The sequence below is a fragment of the Protopterus annectens genome, chromosome 2.part0 (assembly GCF_019279795.1).
Source record: "Protopterus annectens isolate FY-2018-M chromosome 2.part0, PAN1.0, whole genome shotgun sequence".
Classification (NCBI taxonomy): Eukaryota; Metazoa; Chordata; order Ceratodontiformes; family Protopteridae; genus Protopterus; species Protopterus annectens.
Genome location: NC_056728.1, coordinates 1,705,040,654 through 1,705,059,384, shown reverse-complemented (window position 1 = coordinate 1,705,059,384; position 18,731 = coordinate 1,705,040,654). Strand labels below are relative to the sequence as shown.

General features: G+C 42.3%; 1 protein-coding gene across 1 annotated transcript in view; it reads right to left on the bottom strand.

Moving 5' to 3' along the window:
- LOC122793585 (solute carrier family 35 member E2A-like) overlaps positions 1-18,731 on the bottom strand; it is a gene marked incomplete in the record, with an annotated part of 983,710 nt that overhangs the window by 99,659 nt on the left and 865,320 nt on the right. Inside the window, 1 exon segment of the mRNA XM_044061755.1 lies at positions 6,049-6,194. Coding sequence (XP_043917690.1) covers positions 6,049-6,194 — 146 coding nt within the window.

Genomic DNA, 18,731 nt, shown 5'->3' with positions numbered 1-18,731 from the left:
AAGGTGAGTCCTGAATGTCTCAGGGAAAATTCTGAGATTTCTGAAACATCTTCTCGGTCCCTCACTGATTCCTAGAGAAGGATCGTTGAGGGGCCAAGAAGCGGATCCCGACAGCAGACAGTCTTCCCATCCTTCTCGCTCTGGACTGGAGTCTCATGTACAGACTTCCTGAACATGGAAGTACCATTGTACGGGGCATTGATAAATGACGTCTTGAAAGGTTCTGAAAACTGACAGAGCTGGAACCAGGCATGTTGCCTGATGGTAACGCCTGTACCAGCTGCCCTAGCAGCTTCTTTGGTTGCATGGGAAAGGAGGTGCATAGAGGTGTTCGCAACTGATTTGAGTGTGGCCATACGAGTGGATAAAATCTTCTTCTTGCCCGCCGACATGGACTCTGGGGTCGACTCAGTGATCTCCTTAACTAGGTCTCGTTGCAGCCGAATCACATTTGCCATGTAATTCAATGCCCGAACAGAGAAGGTCGCTCTAGTGTACATCCACTTCCCAAAACGGCCCATCGCCCTTGACTCTCGGTCAGGAGGATGGACCACAGAGCTCTCCTGAGTGAGCTCCTTCCTAGTGGTGGCTGCTGCCACCACCATGGCATCAACACGGGATCACTTGTTCCAATATGATCTGACAGGGGGGCTCAAGACCTTATCTGGACATTTGGGAATGGGCTCCACCATGTCTGGTTCTTTCCATGCCTGAGATGTAATGAGATCCACTAAAGGATCTGTGGGAGGGGACACCCAGGAAGTAGAGGGTCCTGTGCCAAATGCCTTGAGGAACACCGATTCGTCAGAGGTAGGTTTTTGGGCAGAACACCCTACTCGGTGGCAAAGGAGACATCCTCAGGGGGTGACCCTTCCTCCAAATCGGTGAGGAGTTTAAGTGCCTCCGTTTGCATGCACGTTTGCGAGGGATCTCCTCAGTGGGGATCTCTGGTGAGGACTCACCAATGTCTTGCTGCTCCCAAGCGGAAGCTTCCTGAGGCAGAGTGGTGGCAGGCTGTCCCTGAGATGGCAGGATGTCCGGAAGCGCACCAGAAATAGAGGGAGTTGGGGCGGAGTCCTAAGACGATATGGCAAAAGGTCTCGAGGAAATTGAGAAAACCCTCTCTACCATATTGAAAGCCGAAGGGGAGCAGACATAAGGAGAATAGGAGCCGTCACCCTCTGACCTGATGGAAAGTCAGAGGTGAACCTCCAGGCACCAAGATACCAAGAGGAAAGCTGCATTCTGAAACACTTGTATCCGACGCTGACGGTACGGGTCCAAGAGCTTGTCAGATCCGAGCCAGTCGGATCCGACCTGCTCAAGGTCATAGCCGGCGTCGATTTACAAGGTACCATCAGTGCCGGCCCCTCGACACAGACAGTCCTCAGATCCAAGGGCTCAGAAATCGAAGGTCGGATCGCAGGAGGAGTAATCAGGGTGAAAAAGGGCTGAGTGCTCCTCGCTCCGGACGGAGAAGGGGCAGGCAAGACTCCCCATCTGTATCTGGGCTGCGGATGAACTTCCGCATCATCCTATCCATCTCCGCTTTGCTAAAGCTCCTGGTGGAGTGGGAGGAAGAGGTGATCGACACCGGCCTGGAGGGGAGGTAAGGAGAAGCCTGTACTGGCGACTGGATCTGGGGCTCCTCCGGCTCTGGAAAAAACTGAAGAGAATGGAGCCAGGGGGACTCCAGTCTCAGAGCCGACCTAACTTTAGGTGGCAGGCCTTCCGAAGCCGAGCTATCTGGGGACCACTTCCTTGGCCTATCCTTTCTAGAAGTCTTGTCCCCATCCCTGGGCTGCTTGGCGGGAGTTTGAGTCTCAGAGGCTGGGAAGGAGGCAGGGGCAGAAGCTATGGCAGAAGGACTTGAATCCCTGAAGACAGAAGAAGGCACTTAAGAATTAGTTTGTCCCTCCTGGTCTTAAGTGCCCGAGAATTAAACCCAGCACAGACAGAATAGGAGGTCTGGAGATGGGCTGCCCCAAGACACACAGAGTGTGGCCACTGACTGGGGAGGGCTTATGGCCACACTCTGTACACTTTCTTAAGCTAGTTTGGGAGTGTCAGACATGTCCCAACCTCAGGACCAGCACACACCATCACACAGACCACACACGCAAGGAAAGAAAAGGGAGAGCTTTTTTTTTACTGATGGAATTGTGGGTGGGTGGGGGGGGGGTAGAAAGTAGAAAGGAATGCAGAGAGAGAAAAAGGGAAAGATTTGCACTAAAAAATAGCACTTACCACAAACGTTTTATGCAGAGAGGTCAGATCACGATGCGGACATGTAGGTGGCAAACGAGATCTTAAGGAGGGAAGGAGGCAGGAGCATTATGGCTAAGGGGAGGAGCTTTGAGCTTGGATCAGATGCTGGATATGTGGCCGAGTCGGATCCGATATGGATCTGGGAACCACAGATTGAAGACCAAATGAAGACAACTACTTCAGATCATTAAATAAACCCGTCATTCATGCTGGGGATCCTTTACAACAGGGGAAATATGTTTTTTTTTTTTTCTGTTTCTTTTTCTGTGGGATGTCTGCTCAAAAAACCCTTACTTTTATAATGGTGGTAGCAATTTCCTCCCTTACTAAAATCTAGTGAATCCTCCTTGGCTCCTTAGAAATTATCAGCACAGGTTCCACTTCAAATTCAGATAAAGACAGCAGTTAAGCCTCTGAGGTCATGCAAGAATTCGGATCCATCCCAGCCTCTGAAGGGGTTGCAGCAATGGAATCCAAAGCAAGCACTGGACAGTGTTCAGGGCTTTCACTAGCCTCTAGAACATGTCTGGGGGAGTCTGAGCAGCAGCCAGAACAGGTCTGACTTTTATGGCTGCCTTGGCAAAAGGTTCATTTTCATGACAGGAGGATTCCACCACGGCATGCTGAGCCAACAGGTTAAGATATTGGTTCAAGGTAAATGGACAAAGAGGAGATGTGACTACGTAGGGACTTAGGCAAAATGTCTGGCAGTTAGAACACTGCGTATGATCATGGGAAGCACCCAAGCAAATAAGACATTGGTTGTGACAGTCTTTATGGGGAACCTGCCTCCCACACTAACATTTTCCATTTCTGAATGACATGAACAAAAGACCAAACAAGAATAAAAAGGAAGAGAAGAAACCCCAACAGGCACTTATGAAAAAATGGCTTGGTATCAGCACAGCAGAAGGGTATTCAGACTGACAGACGATAATAGCATTCTGACTGGAGACAAAGAAGTTCTGAGTTTGTGTCCATATGACATCTTTATGCCCTAAGTATTGCATGAGGAGCATGTGTGTGACATATGACGCCTATAAGAGCCAAAGGCTTTAGCATATTGACCAGACATTGGGTTATCCTTGCCAGAAAATTCCTTATTTGAAGAATACTGCAACAGTGATATGGAAGGACATCAACCTGCTCCTACCCAACACGGCAATTATCTCTCACTAGAAAAAGAAACTCAATATACTGATGGTTGCCGAAGGATTTGTGGGGAGGCCTGACATTGGGTTATCCTTGCCAGAAAATTCCTTATGTGAAGAATACTGCAACAGTAATATGGAAGGACATCAACCTACTCCTACCCAACAAGCCAGACATAAAAGAAATGAGTAATGCACATATAAGCAGGTCTGTCTTTACCATCACATTTAGATGTCATTTTTGCGTGGATGACTTTACAGGAAAGTGTAAATCCATGGAACTGGGGGTGATGCCTCAGTAATGTTGCATCTTGTGACAGGATAACTTATGCCTGATTGAAGTCACACTCTTGCTATGCAACAGAGCTTCTTTTCTGCCTTTGTCACCATATTTGCACACTGTTCTGCATGACAAATGTTAAATTCACTTTTAAGCCCCAGGTCTTTGTATTCTGTTGTGCTGTTCAGTTGCAAAACTCCTACCACACATTTTCTGCCCAGTGCTCTTCTGTTCACTCTGCAATACCTGAACTGAATTCAAGTCTCCACCTTATCTGCCCATGCTATCATCCCAGGTGTCTTCTTACGTTTTTCTCATGATATGAAATTATGGTTCCAACTTGGGTACTGTAATGCTTTCACTTCTGTAACAAAACTACTGGAAAATATTAAGCCCAGTACTAATCCTTGGTGGACCACATTTTTTGCTACCTTTGCTTAAAACTCCTTCATTTCCACTACCTGCACCCTGCCACCAGCCAGTTTCTAATGTACTTCACTGCTCTAGGCCTTATACCGAACAATCAGAGATGATAGGGAGGATGGAAGGGTGGAGGTAAAATTATTTTTTCTCACTAGATACTCCGACTTTTCCCCTCTTTTGGAGAAAATTGTCAGGCAAGCACGGGAAATTGTAAGTGAGGATATTTCCATTGGCTCTATTTCCCAAGCATATAGTGTTTTCCTATGGCAGGTACAGCAATTTAAAAGAATTGTTGAATAGAAAAGGTTTAAAATTAAAATATTCAGATACAATAGGTAAATATGTTGAAACCTACTGTTATGGAAAATGGTTAGTATGTAATAGAGTAAAAAAATTTGGATGGTAAAAAGCTTAATGGCAAACTATATAAGGCCACTGAATAATATAACTGCTACAGCTTTGGAGTTATTTATATTACAGGTTGTGACTGTGATCCAGTTTCCTGGTATATTGGTCAAACTACCAGGAAGGCCAAAGTACGAATCATGGAACACTTAGGGGATGTGAGAAGGCGAAAACCTGAGAGTCCAGTTGCCAATCACTTCTTGTGTAAACATCAAGAGTTAGCCAAGAGCTTATTTTTTAGTATTCTAGCTTGTCCGACTTTCAGTGATGGGAATTTCAAAAAACAGTTAAGCATACTAGAGAATCAAATGATCATTAATTTTTCATACTTTATATCCTCAGGGAATGAATTTGGAGAATAATTTGAATATCTAGAGTAGTTTAGTAAAAGTATAAAAATTTAGGTCAAACCAGGAATGCACATAAGGGCATATTATTGTTAAAGCTATTAATATTTAGAATGTTGAATTGAGGGAAATTTGAAAGCAAGGTAGCACAATATGATAACTTTTAGTGTAATAGGTAAAACAGTCACATTATACCAATGGGCACATTTGGAGAATGCATCTCGTATTCATATTCCTTGTATAGTTATTTAGTGCTATGATGATATCCCATCAACAGTGTATGGATGACTATCTCAGGAATGTGAATCTTTGTATTTTTGTATTTGTAGATTTGTTATAATTTTTTGTATAGAAGAACATGGAGAAAATGAGAAGAAATTATACTAATAGTTAAATCACAAGTGTGTTCATTGGTATGGTTGGTAGAAATTATAGTACAATTTGGTTTTACAAGTAATCTGTTACAAGATATTTCACCAAGAGAAAAACCCCATTAAATGTCATATGTGCACTGAAGCATATTTTTAGTTCAGATTTTGTTACATGAGGAATATGTATAATGCTGATAGAATAAACACAAATTATATGTAGAATATAGTTTATTTTCATATTATAAAAGCATTTAATATCAGATGTATTTAAAATATTTATGAAAATGTAGTAGTATTCATGTTTGTATACTTGTCATGGATGGAAGAAAATGCATACTATGGATGTAATGATTGTGACTTTAAAAGTATTCCATCAGTCTGTTTGAACATTTAAGGCTGGTTTTGTAGTTAGGTATTTAATTATTTAACTGTATTTGAAATTAATTGAATAATTGATGGAAAGAATTGTATATAAAGGGACATATCTGGAAAACTAAATTGTTCCAACGAAAGGCGAGTAACTGAGGTAGCAAAATGTAATAAAAGAACTACATGTCCTATAAGTGGTGTTCCAGTTAGTGTTCCTTTTTGATGGGGTTTGAAGTTTTGCTGCTATTTATGTTAGTGTGAAATACATGAGAACATTCAAAACTGCTTGCAAATCACTTTCAACAACCACACATATACAGAAAAGTCAGTTTTAAAAAACATGACGTGTTGATGAGTGCACTTTAACTTTTATCAAGCTGCAAGTTCTCATTATGGAATTAACAATGTTTGAATCCAAACTCAACTCTTCTTACCTGAAAGTGACAGGTGAAATTTTTCCCATAAGTGCATAGGCTGTGATGCTCTGAAGGTGAAACAAGACTCCGTCAAACAGCAGCAGTACAATGACATCACTATTGTAGCTGAAGCTCTTTCCACTTTTTCCAATCACTGGAAGGTCCTGAAACAACATGACACTGAATTAAAATCCATTTACTGTAACGCAATTAGTTTGCAAGGCATTCTTCAGTAGACAGCTACAGATACGGTGAATGCTTGTAACAGACACTCAGTAATAATAAAGTTTACTGGTTAACACCAGAAACAGTTTCTTACTAATATACATTTGCTTGATCTGATGCAAACCATTCTGAAATGTGTGTGTGTGTGTGTGTGTGCGTGTGTGTGTGTGTGTGCGCATTTTATATATATATATATATATATATATATATATATATATATATATATATACACACACATACACAAAAATATGTATGCACGCATACACAAACATTTGTTTTAGGTACTACTGAAACATTATTGTAGTCATTTTATGACATGAAATGTTACTGCCTATATATTACTTTACAAATACTAGTTAATTTTTGAAAAAAAAACGTGCTATTAAATGAGTAAATAATCATAGTGGATATAAATAAGCAGTTTTAACTATGGTAATTTTGTATTCTGGAAATCCACCAGCTATGAGGAGGCCAAACTTTGTACCATTCAGAACAGTAGGTCTTTAGCTCTGAAGAAATCTCCAACTTTCTTCTGGCGAGTCCTTACCTCACTTAACCACCAATTCATTACAGGATCCTTATCGATCCAGCTGACAGACAATGATATGCACTGAGACTAGCAGGTGCAAATGAAGTGGAGGAGCATCTTCTACAACAGATGGTATCAGAATGCCAGTCACTCCACATGCTGGAAAGAATTATTCACTCTTGCTTACTATTTATTACATGGATTTCCTGACCCTGCATTTTTTAATGGGAAGAGAAACATTAGATTGCACATATAAACATCAACACTCAAGCAGACTTGATGGACCAAGTGTAGCCTTCTGGGATCTTCAAATAATGCGCTGGATAGATTACAAGTAATTCTGAACCTCCACCAGAGGTCAGGCATTTCAACAATAACAGCTTTCCCCTGCAGTCTATACACACAGAAGTAGTTCACTCGCACTTGTGGTCTTTCAGTTAGCAAAGCTTTGTTCAACAATTTAAAAGGCCTGCACGCATACATTCACAGTCTTGTCTTTGGAACTGACTGCTGCATGATCTTTAACACAGAGGCAGCTCTGGATAGTGATTAAAGCAGACATGCTAACAGGTGGTCCAGTTTTGAGAGTTACTGATTTACTTGTCAATGCTTTTCATTCAGAAAAAAATAAGGAGGCAGAATACACCAACACTGAGTCACAGCCAGGTTTGTGTTAGGCAGGTACACTGGAAAATATACTTACTTTTGCTAAATACACTCTTACATTCTGGAACTTGGGCAGGTGTCTTGGACGACTTCACAGATCCTAATAAGTACATTTACATTACAAGCATAACACCATGAACAATATTTTTCTCAGAATGTAATAGCAATTCTGAGTCACTGTTTATAATGATGAACACAGAAACTAGTGAATAAAATCAACAACGGTCTATCATCACTTACCTTTACCATGTAACTACCTACTTTACCTGATGTCTAGGTTAGCTTAAAATGTTTCAAACAATGAAACATCAGATACACGTTGAGCCATTTAGAGAATGTTGGTCAGAAACTGTACTTGGGGGGGAGGGTGTCTGGTAGTTACAGCTCCACTCTCTAAAGTGAATGAAATGCAAAAAGCTTCTTTCTTGGACTATTTTCTTTATAATACAGAAGACATTTAAAAGATGAAGTGTGGCTACATGCTTTCTGTAAATCAAGTTTTACAGCAGCAGGGTCAGCCACTGTCTTCTTGTATACAGCTGTAAACACCTGACCTCTGTAAAAGTTAAAAGCTCTTAGAAGTCGGTGGTTCTCTGATTTAACATTCATTCGTATTACTATACAAACCCTCAAAGGCTACATAATTGGAGGAACAATGAACAGTTCAGATTTTGTCAGACTGAGTCTCTTAAAAACCCCAGAAAAGTCACTAGATCTCTCTCACTGACCACAAAAATACACGGGTTTAGAACCGTAGCTAGGTTATCTGGCAATCAACTCAATTCTAGGTTGAGTGTAAAAAAATAATCTGCTCTGAAACTGTAGCAAATGTCTTGCTACAAATGTAACAAGCAGCTTGATACAGTTAAAATAGCACACATGAAACACTTCAGCTGTAAATGCACAGACACTATCAACATTCATTTCTGAATGCTGGTACTACGGCAAGTGCACCTTTCATACCACCTTAGGTATGCCCCTACATTAAGGTCTCCTTGCTAAAAACAAAACATACAACATTCCAGCACCATGGTGAGAGGAATTAAGGTGATGACCACAGCCCAGTTAATTTAGGTCAATTGGTAGCTCAGGCACCTTGACACGCTGGTAGGGGAGGATGGGTGTGGTGCTTGCCCATCAGGGAACAGTGGACTGGTTTGATTTCCTTTGTGGAGACTGAGAAAAACTGCAAGGTGCTTCTTGAGGGTAGGTGGGGCATCCTGCTGATATCTGTCCATTGCAAAGTGAGGGGAGGTTTAGCTTTGAATCCCACTGCATGTCTCTCCCATGGTACGTCAGTGGGGTAAATAGAAGAACACTACTTGGAAGCAGTATGTTGTTGCCTCAGGGAGCTTGATCTCATTACTAGCCGAGGACATGGGTTGGGTACAGCTCAGGGGAAGATAAGTCAGCCCAGTACATCTAGTGAATGAGAAAAGGAAATGGGAGCAGCTGATAAACAGCTGTTAAGAGCCAAAAATAGGATGCAAAAAATCACATTCTGCACTGTGCAGGTACAAACCCATCCCCGATACCAACATACTTCAAATGTCCAGGATTTGGCTGAGGCCATTACTTTTTTCTGTTAATTTGCAATGAAGTGTATACATGCATTGATTTTTTTTTTAAATCCTGCATTTGACCTCAACCTACACAAAAATCGAAACACACAGCTGAGTTTTTTTTTAAGTACATTTTTGCAGACTTCCTTGCATGTCTCTAAAATAAGCCTGGGCCACACTAAAAGAGAAACACTAATTTAGGCTAAACAATACTGAACCTCCCTCTTTGGGTGGAAAAAGTACAGTTGTGTACACTTAACATAAATGTAGATGTTTGAGTGTATTCACTGTTGCAGTCATTACATTTGGGTTATCTGCTTGCAGGTAGCACTCAGCCGGCCTGATTATCAAAGACTTGGGTCATGCATCGGTTGTTGTCTCTTCTTCCACGACGTCAGGTAGTCAGGGGTATAAATCATGCAGCCAATGCCATTACATCAGTTTTTCTTGCCCCAGATGTCAGGTGCCTCCATAATGGGAAGCAAGTATATACAAGGTTACACCTCCAATGATAAGCAAACACACCAGAAAGCTTAAATACAGTAAACAAGAAGAAAGGTATAGCAAATAGAAGTCAGGGGGCTGGAGGGAGGGTAACCTGGACTGCAACAGTGAATACACTCGAACATCATTTATGGTAAGTGTACACAACTGTACTATGTTCTTCGTGTTTCACTGTTGCAGTCATTACATTTGGGTAGATTCCCAAAGCTAAGGAAGGGAGGAGACAATTAGAGAGCATTAGGACCAGCTATTAGGCCCTGCAAGAATGCAGTGGCAAAACCAGTGCTGGATTTAGAGAAAATAGGCAAGTGGTAATGCTTGGTGAAGGTATGAACAGAACTCCGGGTAGCAGCTTCTAGGATGTCCCTGGTAGGAACACCTCTGAGAAAGGCTATTGAGTAGATGCAGCCCTGGTGGAATGTGATCTTATCCCCTGTGGAGTAGGCTTTCCATGGTGCTTATAGCAGAAATGAATGTAATGACCTATCCATTTAGAAATGGTTTGCTTTGAAATGGCCTTCACCTCTGCCCCTGCAGCAAAGGCAACTAGCTGTTCCGTTTTTCTGAGAGGCTTAGTCCTGTCCAAATAAAATCTTAGTTGTCTGTGCACGTCCAAAGAGTGCAATATTCATTGCCCTTTGTTCTGTGGATTAGAAAAGAAGGTTGGCAAATAAATGGACTGATTAAGGGCCACACTGGATACCACCTTGGGCATAAAGGAAGGATTGGTCCTGAGGGACACCCTGGCTGTAAGGAAGATGATGAAGGGCTTCACTGCCATGAGGGCCTGTAATTCAGACACTCTTCTTGCTGAAGTGATGGCTAGAAGGAAGGCTGTTTTCCAAGAAAGGAATTTCAACTCTGCAGTTGCAGCTGGCTCAAAGGGAGGTAAGAGTGAGCTTTTCCAATACAAAGTTAAGGTTAAGGTTCCAGGCTGGAGTAGGGGCTTTCCTGGGTGGTCTTACATTTTTGGCCCCTCTGATGAATTGCTTCAGCAGTGGGTGAGAGAAGAGGGTTAGCTCCGTATTATAATGTGCTGAAATGGCAGAGACATGAATTTTAACAGAAGAGAAGGAAAGGCCCTTGTGAAGCATCTCTGTTAAGTATTGAAGAATATGCGGTAAACTGGGCACTGCTGTGCCCATCCCCTGAGTTTGGCTCCAGGAACAGAATCCTTTCCACTTTTCAGCATAGGATTTTCTAATACTAGGCCTCCTTGCCTCCAGAATGACATCCAGCACTTGCTTACTGAGGGATGGTAATGGAGAGCTCAGGTAGTCAGTCAGTCTGCAAGGTTCAGGGTTTGAAGCTGGGGGTGCAGAATCTGGCCCTCCTGCTGGGACAGCAGGGAAGGGGTCGGAGGCAGGTGCCATGGTTCCAGTAACGACACACTGCGCAAGAAGGGGCATCAGTGTTGGTGTGGCCAGTCTGGTACAATGAATATTGTCCTTGGTTTGTCCTGTTTGATCTTTAGTAGAACTTTGGACAGGAGAGGCAGAGGGGGAAAGGCATAAACTGAGAGGTTTTCCCAGGTGAAGGACAGGGCATCCACTTTCCAAGCTTGTCTGTAGGGAGCCCTTGTGCAGAATTTGCCCAATTGGTAGTTCTGAGGGGAGGCAAACAGGTCTATCTCTGGGCTCCCCCATTTGTTTCTCAACATGTTGAATATCTTTGGTTCCAGTTTCCACTTGTGTAGGTCCATGAGATTTCTGCTTAGTTCGTCTGCCAGTGAATTTAGCTTGGCTGGCAGGAATTGAGCCTGTAGGTGCACTTGGTCAAGGCTGTATTCCACAGAGCCATGGCTAGTCTGCAGAGGGGGGTATGAGTGGGGTCCCCCCTGCTTGTTTATGTACCACATAACAGTGGTGTTGTCTGTTTTTACCAATAAATGTTCTGGAAGGATGTGGTCCTTGAAGGCTGTCAGAGCATTCTGTACAGCTACCATTTCTTTTTGATCGATATGCAGGTGCATTTGACTCTGGTTCCATTTGCCCTGAATGCACTGCCCTGCCAAGTGATCCCCCCATGCATAGTCTGATGGGTCTGTTGCTAGGGTTTGTGCGGCAGGGGGTAGAGTGAAAGGCAGAACCTTGTTGAGGTAGCAGGCCTCTGCCCACCAAAGGAATTCTGCCTTTATACAAGGGATGATAGGAATCACTGATTCCAGGTCCTGAGAATGTTGACACCATAGGCTTTTTAGATACCATTGTAGTTTCCTCGTATGCAGTCTTGCATATGGAATTAGTAGGATTAGAGAGGCCATGAACCCCAGAGCTTGCAGTATTTTCCTTGCAGTTAACTGGGTCTTTGTGGCCAGTAATTTGAAGTAGGCTGTCAGATAAACTTGTTTCTCTGGAGTGAGGTAGGCCATCTGGGAAGTTGTGTTCAAGCTTGCTCCCAGGAATACAATTTGTTGGCAGGGTACTAGATGAGATTTGTTTTCGTTTATGGTGTACCCCAGTGAGGTTAACAGTTTCTTTGCAAATGCCAGATGTTTTAATAGTATGTCCTGGCTTTCTGCCTGAATTAGACAATCGTCCAGGTATGGGTATATTTGAATATATCTTTGCCTGCAGAATGCAATGACTGGAGCTAGGCATTTTGTGAATACCCTGGGCGCAGTAGATAAGCCAAAGGGAAGTGCAGAAAACTGATAGTGCATGTAGCTTGCTCTGAATCGTAGGTATTTTCTGCAAGAATCCCTTATTGGGATGTGCAGGTAAGCTTCCTTTAAATCCAATGTTGCCAACCAGGCATTTTTGCCCAGCATGGGAAGCAGCTGAAGAAGAGTTAGCATTTTGAATTTTGGAATTACCAAAAGGTCCAGGATAGCACGCCAGGAGGGGTCTTTTCTGGATACCAGGAAAAGTCTGGAGTAAAAACCTTGCCCCCATTCTTCTCCTGGGACAGGTTGAATAGCCCTGATACTTAGAAGAGAGAGAACCTGCAGTTGAGCCTCTGCCCACTGATTTGGGGGTAGGTCTGGCCAACCTTTTGGGGTTGGTAAGGTGGGGAAGTGGAATCTGTATCCTTGGGAAACAGTATTTAAAACCCATATGTCTTGGGTAATGAGTTCCCAGTTTTTTGCATGCAGGGTAATCCTTCCCCCTAAAGGCATGGTCAGTTGAGCAGGGCTTGGAAGGTTTAAGGTGACAGTTTACCATATGGTAGTGTCTTACTACTTCTAGCTTTGGAAGTGGGAGCCCCCCCACTGCTTAGGCCTGTGAGTACCTTGAGACTGTGGCCTAACTGGTCTGCTGTTCCTGGATTTGGACTGAGACGGCCTGGAAGAACAGGAAAGGATCAGTTCTTAGAAGGCCAATGCCTACTAAATCTGGGAGGCTGTACTTGCAGGAAATCTTTAACAGTTTGCATAGATTTAGCATTTTCCTCCATCTTTTTAAGAACTACTTCTGCTTTGTTGCCAAACAGGCGGTCTTGGTTTAAGGGAGCATCCAGTAATTTGTCTTTAACATGATCTGGCAGAGACTGTTCCTTAAGCCAAGCATGCCTTTTAAGAATAGACCCAGTGACAGCAGCCCTACAAGATGCCTCTAAGGAGTCAAAGCCACATTGCAAAGTATGTTTACCAACTTGTTCAGCAGAATGCATTAAATCCTGTAATTCTTTACTTTCAGCACAGTCAGGAATCAACATCAGTTTCTGTTTAAGTGATCCACTAATATGCTGCTGGTACTTTAACATATGAAACTAACAGCTTAAGGCCCTAATGACCAAAGTAGCCAAAGTGTATACCTTCTTACCCCATCTGTCCAGGGCCCTAGAATCTCTATCAGAGGGAGTAGGATTTTTGGCAGTAGTAGCCTTAATGCCTTTGGGTCCTTGTGAAATGGTCTCTGGGTCCACAGTAGGATTCGTAAAGAGGAACTTGTGAGAATCACGTACTCTAATACCGGTCAGGTTTCTTGGGAGCCGGAGGTAAGGTGTCTGGGGCCAGGCTAGATTGCAAGAAGGCATCATCTACAATGTCCAGTTCAGTGAGGATAGCTAAAGGCCTGTGTTGAGGCAGGAGTAAGAATTCCCTAAGCCTCTTTTTGAAATCAGAGTAATCCTGGCTTTCCCAGCAGACATGCTCCCTAAGAGTGTGCAAAGTTTGACCAAAAGAGAAATTTTCTGGAGGGGAAGCAGACAGAATGGAGTTCTCTGCATCAGAATCTTCATAGGTAGATAAGGGCAAATCCTGGTCATCAGAAGAAACAGAAATTTCAGAATCCTGATCAGAAGAATCAGAAGGAAATTCAGTTCTAGGTCTCTTAGAGGGAGAGGGGTAGCTTCCCCTAATTAGAGTAATAAGGTCTTCAGCCATTCTTATCATTTGTTTCTTAGGCATATGGGCCTGACCATGTGGTTTGGGCATCGGTTTTCTAGGTGTGGATCGAGTCTTAGGCCTTGAAGAAGAAGATGGCGTCGGTTTGATATGCAAGTCAGTAGGCCTGAATACACCCTCAGAAGCCGGTTGCCTGCACAACAGCTCCGGACCCATCCAAGGTAGAGACATCCGCAGGTTCCATAGTTGAAGAAGCATCTTGCGGCATACCGGACTCCGAATGGGTTTCAGTAGAGGCCTGCGAATCTGAAGTAGCGGGTATCAGGGGCTGCAAAAGCGCCTCACTGAGTACTGGCAAACTGGCGACTAGCTTAACAAAAGTGTCATCGACAGCATTGGACCTATGCGGTCTGTCTCTGTCTTTATCTTTACTTTTTTTGGACTGTCGGCAGTCGGATGGGCTTACCGATAATTGAACAGAGTACCGAAATAGTTAGATACAAAAATGAACCGACGACGAATAGTACGAGGATTGAATAAGGCACAAAACCGAAAGCGAGGGACATTATGGTCTGGGCCTAAGCAAGGAATGCAATACGAATGAAAATCTTTATGAGGTATTTGCTTTCCACAAGACATACAATTGTTAGCTATTACTGACATCGGTTTAGAGCAAGAAAAAGGATCCCCAATGGGGTACTTAGCCTTTTAGAAGACTTCGGTTCTGAAACTTGAAAATGAAAATTTCAGGAGTCGGCCAACCGGCACTTGCGAACTGCTTCTGCTTTGGGCACCGCATGGCAAGAAAGACTGATGTAATTGCATCGGCTGCATGCTTTATAACCCTGATTACCAGACGTCATCTACGAAGAGACAGCAACCGACGCAGGACCCAAGACTTTGATAATCAGGCCGGCTGAGGGCTACCTGCAAGCAGATAACCCAAATGTAATGCCTGCAACAGTGAAACCCGAAAAACATCTGCATAAGGGATTATTATTTTTACTTTATTACATTTTTCTGCTAAAAATGCATTAAACATATGCTAAAGTACATGATAAACAATATTTAACACAAACCCAGCTGGAAAACCTCCGAGGTAAAGAATCAGGAAAGCTTCCAAGAAATGACGGCGATGATGCAGTTTATACAAGGAAAACAAAAGCAAAGAGTTTTTAACAATAACATCCACAAGTCATAACAGACTTTAAGGACATGAACATTTCTTTTTTTTTTTAAAAGTGGAAGAATTAAAAACTGCATTGTAGTATACCCATTAGATCTATGGAAATGATGTGCAAGGATAAACTACTGCTCTGCATTACCTACTTGATAACGGCAATAGGTTGACTTCCTTTTTGGTTTTTATACACAGATTTTTTTTTTTGTTTGTTTTCTAACGAAAAACACATGGAACTGCATTCTGCATTTTGCTGGTTAATAACCAAAACTATCAAAAGATTACCAAATAATGATCATGTAAAACATTTAAATTAACTTATTTTAATAATATTATGTATTTATTTATTTAGAGTTCAATGCTTACCACCAAGGTTTTACAATAAAAGACATCAAGAAAATAAACAAATTGGAATTACCTAGACTTGGTAAGGCCTTGCTGTCTCTAATTATGGTAGCTGCCAAAAAGCAATTACTAGAAAATGGAAATCAAAATATAAACCAACTATATTAGAAGTAGTGAATATAGTAACAGATATAAAACAACTGGACTGAGATATTTAGAAAAAGGTAGGAGCAAACTACAAAGGAAAAAAAATGGAAATTGTGGGAACAATACATACAGGGGAGGAATGAGGCAGGACTTAAATGAGCTATGTAATATTTGACTGAAAATGACTGGGAAGATAAGTGATGTATAATGCTTGCACCCCACCTAAGTACCGTGTTCAATTATAGCCTCACCTCAGGCTATGTGCCCACTGAATGGCGCACAGCGACAGTTATCCCACTCCACAAGGGGGAAGCCACCGTGGACCCCTGAAACTACCACTCCATTAGCCTGACGAGCCTCTTTTTGAAATCAGAGTAATCCTGGCTTTCCCAGCGGACATGCTCCCTAAGAGTGTGCAAAGTTTGACCAAAAGAGAAATTTTCTGGAGGGGAAGCAGACAGAATGGAGTTCTCTGCATCAGAATCTTCATAGGTAGATAAGGGCAAATCCTGGTCATCAGAAGAAACAGAAATTTCAGAATCCTGATCAGAAGAATCAGAAGGAAATTCAGTTCTAGGTCTCTTAGAGGGAGAGGGGTAGATTCCCCTAATTAGAGTAATAAGGTCTTCAGCCATTCTTATCATTTGTTTCTTAGGCATATGGGCCTGACCATGTGGTTTGGGCATCGGTTTTCTAGGTGTGGATCGAGTCTTAGGCCTTGAAGAAGAAGATGGCGTCGGTTTGATATGCAAGTCAGTAGGCCTGAATACACCCTCAGAAGCCGGTTGCCTGCACAACAGCTCCGGACCCATCCAAGGTAGAGACATCCGCAGGTTCCATAGTTGAAGAAGCATCTTGCGGCATACCGGACTCCGAATGGGTTTCAGTAGAGGCCTGCGAATCTGAAGTAGCGGGTATCAGGGGCTGCAAAAGCGCCTCACTGAGTACTGGCAAACTGGCGACTAGCTTAACAAAAGTGTCATCGACAGCATTGGACCTATGCGGTCTGTCTCTGTCTTTATCTTTACTTTTTTTGGACTGTCGGCAGTCGGATGGGCTTACCGAAGCCATTTCTGGATAATTGAACAGAGTACCGAAATAGTTAGATACAAAAATGAACCGACGACGAATAGTACGAGGATTGAATAAGGCCCAAAACCGAAAGCGAGGGACATTATGGTCTGGGCCTAAGCAAGGAATGCAATACGAATGAAAATCTTTATGAGGTATTTGCTTTCCACAAGACATACAATTGTTAGCTATTACTGACATCGGTTTAGGGCAAGAAAAAGGATCCCCAATGGGGTACTTAGCCTTTTAGAAGACTTCGGTTCTGAAACTTGAAAATGAAAATTTCAGGAGTCGGCCAACCGGCACTTGCGAACTGCTTCTGCTTTGGGCACCGCATGGCAAGAAAGACTGATGTAATTGCATCGGCTGCATGCTTTATAACCCTGATTACCAGACGTCATCTACGAAGAGACAGCAACCGACGCAGGACCCAAGACTTTGATAATCAGGCCGGCTGAGGGCTACCTGCAAGCAGATAACCCAAATGTAATGCCTGCAACAGTGAAACCCGAAAAACATCTGCATAAGGGATTATTATTTTTACTTTATTACATTTTTCTGCTAAAAATGCATTAAACATATGTTAAAGTACATGATAAACAATATTTAACACAAACCCAGCTGGAAAACCTCCGAGGTAAAGAATCAGGAAAGCTTCCAAGAAATGACGGCGATGATGCAGTTTATACAAGGAAAACAAAAGCAAAGAGTTTTTTACAATAACATCCACAAGTCATAACAGACTTTAAGGACATGAACATTTCTTTTTTTTTTTAAAAGTGGAAGAATTAAAAACTGCATTGTAGTATACCCATTAGATCTATGGAAATGATGTGCAAGGATAAACTACTGCTCTGCATTACCTACTTGATAACGGCAATAGGTTGACTTCCTTTTTGGTTTTTATACACAGATTTTTTTTTTTGTTTGTTTTCTAACGAAAAACACATGGAACTGCATTCTGCATTTTGCTGGTTAATAACCAAAACTATCAAAAGATTACCAAATAATGATCATGTAAAACATTTAAATTAACTTATTTTAATAATATTATGTATTTATTTATTTAGAGTTCAATGCTTACCACCAAGGTTTTACAATAAAAGACATCAAGAAAATAAACAAATTGGAATTACCTAGACTTGGTAAGGCCTTGCTGTCTCTAATTATGGTAGCTGCCAAAAAGCAATTACTAGAAAATGGAAATCAAAATATAAACCAACTATATTAGAAGTAGTGAATATAGTAACAGATATAAAACAACTGGACTGAGATATTTAGAAAAAGGTAGGAGCAAACTACAAAGGAAAAAAAATGGAAATTGTGGGAACAATACATACAGGGGAGGAATGAGGCAGGACTTAAATGAGCTATGTAATATTTGACTGAAAATGACTGGGAAGATAAGTGATGTATAATGCTTGCACCCCACCTAAGTACCGTGTTCAATTATAGCCTCACCTCAGGCTATGTGCCCACTGAATGGCGCACAGCGACAGTTATCCCACTCCACAAGGGGGAAGCCACCGTGGACCCCTGAAACTACCACTCCATTAGCCTGACGAGCCTGGTCTGCATGGCTATGGAAGTTATTATCATGGAACTTATAGACAATGACATTGGTAATCTCCAAACTCTGGACCCCACCCAGTTCAAGTTTGTAAAAGGCAGATCATGTCTCCTAAACTGGATAGATGTCATTGAAGCGGTTACCAAAGCCATAGATGAGGGTAAGGTGGTTCATACAACCTATCTAGATCTCACCAAGGCTTTCAACACCATCCCTCACTCCAGAATTATAGATAAACTCACTAAACTAGGTATAAATCCCTATGTCACAAGATGGGTTGCCAACTGGCTCACTGACAGAATCCACACTGTCCTCTCCTGTTTGGTATCTACTTCTCTGAAGTACAGGCTAACACAGAAGGTCTTTGGCTAATGAAGTTCGCAAATGACTGCAAACTAGGAGCCATAATCAAAACTCCAAAAGATGTGGACATCCTACAAAAGGGCCTCGCTAAGACTGACGCCTGGTGTCAAAGCCATGGCCCTCAAGCACAATGCCAAAAAGTGCATTGTCATCCCTTTTGGTAAAAACTCTGTACCCATGAACTATCACATAGGCGGTAGTCTACTTAACATCAAAAGTGTGATAAGTGACCTTGGGACATAGGTGGACAG